At 34.8% G+C, this 8108-nt stretch overlaps 2 protein-coding genes across 3 annotated transcripts; one reads left to right on the forward strand and one right to left on the reverse strand.

Annotated features, from left to right (window-relative positions):
* Positions 1–1049: 1049 nt before the first annotated feature.
* LOC126746136 (ubiquitin-conjugating enzyme E2-24 kDa) lies at positions 1050–6032 on the reverse strand. Of its 2 annotated transcripts, none has more exons than XM_050454259.1 (4): positions 5906–6032; positions 5078–5336; positions 4812–5018; positions 1050–2125 (listed from the first exon to the last, which is right to left on the reverse strand). In XM_050454259.1, exons 2-4 carry the CDS (start codon positions 5331–5333, stop codon positions 2028–2030), a joined length of 561 nt encoding a protein of 186 aa, XP_050310216.1. In that variant the 5' UTR covers positions 5334–5336; positions 5906–6032; the 3' UTR covers positions 1050–2027. The 2 variants fall into 2 exon arrangements, with proteins under 2 accessions (XP_050310216.1, XP_050310215.1); XM_050454258.1 differs by lacking the exon at positions 5906–6032 and adding an exon at positions 5740–5886.
* Positions 6033–6685: 653 nt separating this feature from the next.
* Positions 6686–7959, forward strand: LOC126746135 (ras-related protein Ral-a). Its single transcript, XM_050454257.1, has 2 exons — positions 6686–7226; positions 7278–7959. Exons 1-2 carry the CDS (start codon positions 6913–6915, stop codon positions 7567–7569), a joined length of 606 nt encoding a protein of 201 aa, XP_050310214.1. The 5' UTR covers positions 6686–6912; the 3' UTR covers positions 7570–7959.
* The last annotated feature ends 149 nt before the right edge of the window (positions 7960–8108 follow it).

Genomic DNA, 8108 nt, shown 5'->3' on the forward strand with positions numbered 1-8108 from the left:
AATTTAAAAATACGATTTTTAACTTTTTTTGTACTATTTAATTAAATTGTACAATTAAAAATATTTTTTTTTACATTTAAAAATTTTTTATTACAATTCGAAAAAATTAAATAGTACAATTTTAAACTTTTTTGTACAACTCGAAGAATTTAAATTGTACAATTTTTACCTTTTTTTTGTACATATCTAAAAATTACAGTTTTACGTTTTTCGATGTTTTTTCGTATAATTTTTCAAAATTTAATAGTACAATTCTTATTTCTTTTTGTACAATTTTTGAATTTTTTTTTACAGTTAAAATTTTTTTATTACCATTCGAAAAAATTTAAATTGTACAATTTTTACCCTTTTTTTGTACAATTTCAAAAATTATGGTTTTACGTTTTTCAATGTTTTTTTCGTATAATTTTACAAAATTTAATAGTACATATTTTTTCATTACCATACGAAAAAATTAAATAGTACAATTCAAAAAATTGAAATTGTACAATTTTAACCTTTTTTTGTACAATTCCAAAAATTATGGTTTTACGTTTTTCAATGTGTTTTTTGTATAATTTTACAAAATTTAATAGTACAATTCTTATTTCTTTTTGTACAATTAAAAATATTTTTTTTTTTACATTTAAAATTTTTATTATTACCATTCGAAATAATGTAATAGTACAATTTTAAACTTTTTTGTACAATTCAAAAAATTTAAATTGTACAATTTTTACCTTTTTTTTGTACAATTTCAAAACTTTCAACGGTTTTTTTTGTTTAATATACCATTTCCTTTACAATCCGAAGTAATTTAGCAGTACAATTTTTAACAATTTCAATTGTACATTTTAATTTTCTTTTTGTACAATTGACTTGACTTCGTTCTGTATGTGACCTTGACTTACATGCCCTTGGACGTAACCTCGACTAAAGATTCCACCTTGAACGTGACCTTGATTTCACCTTATACATGACCTCCACTTCATAACAATGAGGAGCCGCATTAAATGCCTCCTCATTCCTTAAAAAAAAAAAGGAGCATTTACCCAATAAAAAACACGATGTTCCGTACTCAAAAAATGTTTTATTATTATTATTATTACAGTAATCGTTACAAACTAAACAGTACCTAGAAGAATAGTCCATTATCTCTTAAACGTTAAAAAAAAAATTAAAATTAAAAATCACTTTACACAAGTTTAAACGAGTAGTTCGAATTCTTATTGCAGAACATTCGCAATATAAAATCGGCGAAGCTGGCGAAATTGCACGTGACAATCATCGATTAATTAATTAATTAATTAATTAAAAAAAAACAAAAGAGTTACGCCCTAGCAGCTATTTTTGCGACTCGATCACCAGCAGGAACTTGGAAAACCAAATAAATACCAAAGTCCTTATTATTTGGCCACTATCTATTAAATAAGTAGAAAGGTTGGATGGGGGTATTATAGAACCGTCAAAGGGTGTCTTTTTCAGTCGGTCAGAATAAGAACCAAAGGGCATTAATTCCAGCGGAATATGACTAGAAATTTTTTTGATTTTAACCCTTAAAAACGCTCCTCATTTCCATACAGAGTTAAGAAAAAAAAATGAGGAGCATTTTAAAAGTGAACGATTATTATGACCTGCATGCTTCTCATATTACAATAAAAATGAGGAGCCTATTGAAGCAACGACGACTAAAATGAGGAGCGCATTATAACCCGGCTCCTCATTTCCCTGTCCGACTGAAAAACACCAAACAAACGATAACCGAAGGAAGATCTTTTCGCCCCCTTTATATATAATACGAGGGGGCCCTACGACTAAAAATTTGCGAATAATACAAAAAAAAAAACACGTTTTACACCTTATGAGAATTTTCTTATCGTACAAATAAAAATCCCTACAGTTTAAGTAGTGTGTGTTTTTTGCCCCGTCTGGCTACCGGACAAAGAAAAAACACGGATTACGTTAAATTAAAATTAAAGAGGATCCCACTTCTGAATTGAAATTTTTTTCGTGAGGGTGCTGACGGGTGGCGCGCGGCGACGAGCGAATCACGTGGCGTACCGCTTGGTCCAGAGCCGGGCTATGCGGTCGTGCTCGTCGCGGTTTTGCAGATATTGAGTCGCTATGCTACCCACCAAGGGATCAGCTACAAATCAATTTTTTTTTAGATAGTTCGATAGAGGATTTTGTGCTGATTAAAATGAGCCCAAACACTTCATAGTTATCTTCAATAGTTTCCGAGATATTGGGACTGAAAGTGCAAAATCCGGCTCGAAGGACCAAATGTTTTTCCTTAATATCTCCTAAACTATCGAAGATAACTATGGGGTGTTTGGTATCAATGAAACCGGGAAAAAGAGCTCTAGTGAACTATAGGAATAAAACTTATTTTCCAGGCACTTGAAAAAAAATATTGAAAAATTGTTCAGAGTTTAATTTAATTAAATAGGAAATTAAATTCTGATTAAAATGAGCCCAAACACTTCATAGTTATCTTCAATAGTTTCCAAGATATTGGGACTGAAAGTGCAAAATCCGGCTCAAAGGACCAAATGTTTAATCTTGATATCTTCTAAACTATCGAAGATAACTATGGGGTGTTTGGTATCAATGAAACCGGGAAAAAGAGCTCTAGTGAACTATAGAAATAAAACTTATTTTCCAGGCACTTGAAAAAAATTGTTGAAAAATTGTTCAGATTTTAATTTAATTAAATAGGAACTTAAATTCTGATTAAAAAAAGCCCAAACACCATATAACTATCTTCGATAGTTTTCGAGATAATGGGACCTAAATACAAAATCCGGCTCGAAGGACCAAATGTTTAACCTTAATATCTCCTAAACTATCGAAGATAACTATGGGGTGTTTGGTATCAATGAAACCGGGAAAAAGAGCTCTAGTGAACTATAGGAATAAAACTTATTTTCCAGGCACTTGAAAAAAATTATTGAAAAATTGTTCAGATTTTAATTTAATTAAATAGGAAATTAAATTCTGATTAAAATGAGCCCAAACACTTCATAGTTATCTTAAATGTTTCTCAAGATATTGGGTCTTAAAGTGCAAAATCCGGCTCGAAGGACCAAATGTTTTTCCTTAATATCTTCTAAACTATCGAAGATAACTATGGGGTGTTTGGTATCAATAAAACCGGGAAAAAGAGCTCTAGTGAACTATAGAAATAAAACTTATTTTCCAGGCACTTGAAAAAAATTATTGAAAAATTGTTCAGATTTTAATTTAGTTAAATAGGAAATTAAATTCTGATTAAAATGAGCCCAAACACTTCATAGTTATCTTCAATAGTTCCCAAGATATTGGGACTGAAAGTGCAAAATCCGGCTCAAAGGACCAAATGTTTAATCTTGATATCTCCTAAACTATCGAAGATAACTATGGGGTGTTTGGTATTAATGAAACCGGGAAAAAGAGCTCTAGTGAACTATAGAAATAAAACTTATTTTCCAGACACTTGAAAAAAATTATTGAAAAATTGTTCAGATTTTAATTTAATTAAATAGGAAATTCAATTCTGATTAAAATGAGTCCAAACACCATATAGTTATCTTCAATAGTTCCCAAGATATTGGGACTGAAAGTGCCAAATCCGGCTCGAAGGACCAAATGTTTAACCTTAATATCTTCTAAACTATCAAAGATAACTATGGGGTGTTTGGTATCAATGAAACCGGGAAAAAGAGCTCTAGTGAACTATAGGAATAAAACTTATTTTCCAGGCACTTGAAAAAAATTATTGAAAAATTGTTCAGAGTTTAATTTAATTAAATAGGAAATTAAATTCTGATTAAAATGAGCCCAAACACTTCATAGTTATCTTCAATAGTTTCCAAGATATTGGGACTGAAAGTGCAAAATCCGGCTCGAAGGACCAAATGTTTTTCCTTAATATCTCCTAAACTATCGAAGATAACTATGGGGTGTTTGGTATCAATGAAACCGGGAAAAAGAGCTCTAGTGAACTATAGGAATAAAACTTATTTTCCAGGCACTTGAAAAAAAATATTGAAAAATTGTTCAGAGTTTAATTTAATTAAATAGGAAATTAAATTCTGATTAAAATGAGCCCAAACACTTCATAGTTATCTTCAATAGTTTCCAAGATATTGGGACTGAAAGTGCAAAATCCGGCTCAAAGGACCAAATGTTTAATCTTGATATCTCCTAAACTATCAAAGATAACTATGGGGTGTTTGGTATCAATGAAACCAGGAAAAAGAGCTCTAGTGAACTATAGAAATAAAACATATTTTCCAGGCACTTGAAAAAAATTATTGAAAAATTGTTCAGATTTTAATTTAATTAAATAGGAAATTAAATTCTGATTAAAAAAAGCCCAAACATCATATAACTATCTTCAATACTTTTCGAGATATTGGGACTTAAATACAAAATCCGGCTCGAAGGACCAAATGTTTTTTGTAAATATCTCCTAAACTACGAAAGATAGCTATGGAGTGTTTGGTATCAATAAAATCAGAAAAAAAAACTCTATTCAACGGACTTAATAAATATTACTTTCCAGGCACTTAAAAAAATAATAAAAAAAATAAAATTCAAATTTTTACTTGATTACATAGAAAATTCAATTCTGATTAAAATGATTTCAAACACCATATAGTTATCTTCAATAGTTTCCAAGATATTGGGTCTTAAAGTGCCAAATCTGGCTCGAAGGACCAAATGTTTTTCCCAAATATCTCCTAAACTATCGCAGACAGCCAAGAAGTGTTTGGTATTAATGAAATCAGAAAAACAACCTCTACAGATCAAAAATAAAATTAACCCTCACAAAAAAAAGACTCACTTACCAGGATTGCAGTCGGTCAGCAAGGAACAAATAGACAACAGCACTTTGGAAATAGTGAGGGCCGGAGACCAATTGTCCTTCAAAATATCCAAACAGATCACCCCCTGACTGTTAATATTACAATGGTAAATCCTGGTCCTAAAAGTGACCTTGGGGGGCTTAAAGGGGTACTCGGGCGAAAAGTGGATATCGAGGAAGAACACTCCACCTAAAACACCATTTTACTCTGGTAAATAAACATATTATTGACTTTGGTAATATACGTACCTTCGTAGACGGACCCCGGGGGGCCCAAAATGGTGGACACCCACTCGTAAAAGTTCTCCCCCTTGGGGCCGGCGCTGCAGTTCGGCGGCGGGTCCAAAGTGATCTCGGCCAGTTCCTTCTGGATGCGTTTCGCGGACGTGCCTAAAGCTTTCGACATTTTTGGGTTCGGTTTCGTTTCTTTTGAGTCTTTTTGGTCACCGACCGCTGCTTGTCCGCCTCTGCCCCTGCCTGATCCGCTGGAACCAGCAGCTGACATATCCTAACAACAGTTAAAAAAATTACATACACACTAAAAACAGGTCGAGGGAGTCCTGCATCTTAGGAATGTTGATGCACATATCCTTTGTTAAGGTCAAAGTTTTTGCAACAAAGTTGTGAAAATTATGAGTGGATTTTCAGTGGGAATTGTCACTGTTAAAGGGAATTATGTTTATTAGTCACAATTGTGGAAAAATTTGAGAATTTCGAAGACATAAAGGTTATATGAGGGGATAATGAAATTAATTCTTGTCCGGGTCGGCCATTTTGATCTACGAGCTACACGGCCAAAACGAATGACCAAAGGAGGCTCCCTCGCAGGGCATTTTCACGCGAAAACCCGCTTAAAGCCCCGTTTACAGCCTCCGAGCAACAACAATCAGCAGAGTAAACAAAAAACTTACTTTAATCGTCGATAAAAAAACACTACGACAAAGTCGCTTACAATGGGATTTTTTTTACCGCCGTTTCACCCACCCCCGGGCCAGAAATAACCGGTCACGGGGACTCGGGATTGCCGTAACGCACGGACGCACCACTTACGTACGGTTTCTTAGGGTTTTTACTCACCTAAAAGCGTTAAAATCGACAACAAAAACGCAGAAGTAAATAGCAAACCGCACTCCCTTCTCGGATAATAATTTATGACAAGGGAGACCGATCCGAATTTTGACAGTGACAGCTGTCAAGGGGACAAGATGGATGATGACAACTGACTTGTAAATTAATGCGCCGTTGCCAAGACTTTCCTGTATTATTATTATTATTAGCGGGTTTTTGCCGTATTAATTATTTAAGATTAGATAGATAAATTAAATTAGTTTTTTAGAGTAAATTGGATTTTTCTTCCACTGGAACCCAATTGGATCTTTTTTGCCCCCCCACCTCCCCCTGTACACCTATGGACGTGATTTGGCAGCCATGCTTATATTCCACTGACATCTGTCAATAAAAGGCGCGGTTGCAAGATTTTTTCTATTCCGATAATAATTATTATTATTATTATCGGCCTTTTCCCACATTAATTAATTATGTAAGGTTTTTGATAAGTCATTAGGTTACTTAAAAGTAAATTGGATTTTTCTCCCATTGGAACCATTTTAGGTGTTTTTTCGCTTCCCCCTTTGGCAACTCTGTGCCCCTTGACATATGTCAAATCCTAGACGCCGTTGCCAAATCTTCCAATTTCTTATATTATGAACAGTTTCCCCACTGAATTAAAACACTATAATAATAAATAAACTTCTAATAGTTTTCAAATAAACCTTAAGTCAAGGTATTTGCTCAGCAGGAACAATAAAAGACATTAATGTGGAAACGCCGCTCAAACTCAACTGACACCTGTCACTGTCATTTTTATAGGTGCGTTCCCCCATGATGACTAATCCCGTAAAATTGTAAACAAAAACCTCATAATTCCCTGAAATTTCCAAATCATTGCGGCACAAGTTCACCATAATTCATCCCTCGTATCGCCTTAACCCCGCTAACCCCCAACCCATTTAAGTCACTCAGAAAAAACAATTAAAAAGAGGTCAGTGACACACAGGAGTTCAAGTGGGCCCACCCTAAAAACCATGTCCAAGAAGCCCCAAGTGCAACCCGCCCTCCATAAGGTCATCATGGTGGGTAGTGGAGGTGTGGGTAAGTCCGCCCTAACTCTACAGTTCATGTATGACGAGTTCGTCGAGGACTATGAGCCCACCAAGGCGGACTCTTATCGGAAAAAGATCCTGCTGGACGGGGAGGAGGTGCAGATCGATATACTGGACACTGCCGGACAGGAGGACTATGCCGCCATCAGGGATAACTACTTTAGGAGCGGGGAGGGGTTTTTGTGTATTTTTTCCATAACTGAGGATGAAAGTTTCCAGGCCACCCAAGAGTTCCGGTAAGATCCGATCATTTAAACCAGAGCCTTATTTAATTAGGTCTATTCTAGGGAACAAATCTTACGTGTGAAAAACGACGACAATATCCCGTTCTTGCTTGTGGGGAACAAGTGCGACCTGGAGGAGAAGCGCAAGGTGAGTTTCCAAGAGGCACAGGACCGTGCTACCAAATGGGGGGTCCCTTACGTGGAAACCTCTGCCAAGACCAGGGAACATGTCGATAAAGTTTTTTATGATTTAATGAGGGAGATCCGGGCAAGAAAAAAGGAAGAGAACAAAACCAGTAACGGTCGGGGCAAAGACAAGAGCAAGAAAAAACGCGTCAAATGCACGATCCTTTGAGGTTTTTGAGGTACCGGTTTTTTTGCATTTAATTGTTTCAAGCTTTACTACTCGACTTATGATATTTTAATTTATTGTTTTTATTCGGTGGGGTACATAAGTCACCTCTTGTTGTCATTGTACAAAATACTGTCGGACAGTTTAATAAGTGCAAAAGGAAATTGTCATTTGTTTACTGAGTGGTGACGTCACAAGATGGCCGCCGAAAAGTTGGGTTATGTTTGCACTTTTACGCCTCAAACCGATTGGGTGTTTTTTTTTCGATTAGTTTTGGCACTTGTGGGTACATCACTGTATAAATACTGGGGCTTAATTATAAAGTTTTATATGTAATTTTTCCATATATAAGTATGTAATATTATGCAAAATATATATTATTTTTAAGGAGTACTTTACATGACTTTTTATTTTTTTTAAATAGAGAATTTAGTTTTTCAGGCGATTTGGTAAGTTTTTGAAATTTTGGACTTGCGTCGTAGTTCAAAATTCCCTATTGTACCAATACAATACCAAAAACAATCCCTAGGTGGCAACACTGG

Source organism: Anthonomus grandis, chromosome 17 (genome assembly GCF_022605725.1).
Source record: "Anthonomus grandis grandis chromosome 17, icAntGran1.3, whole genome shotgun sequence".
Classification (NCBI taxonomy): Eukaryota; Metazoa; Arthropoda; class Insecta; order Coleoptera; family Curculionidae; genus Anthonomus; species Anthonomus grandis.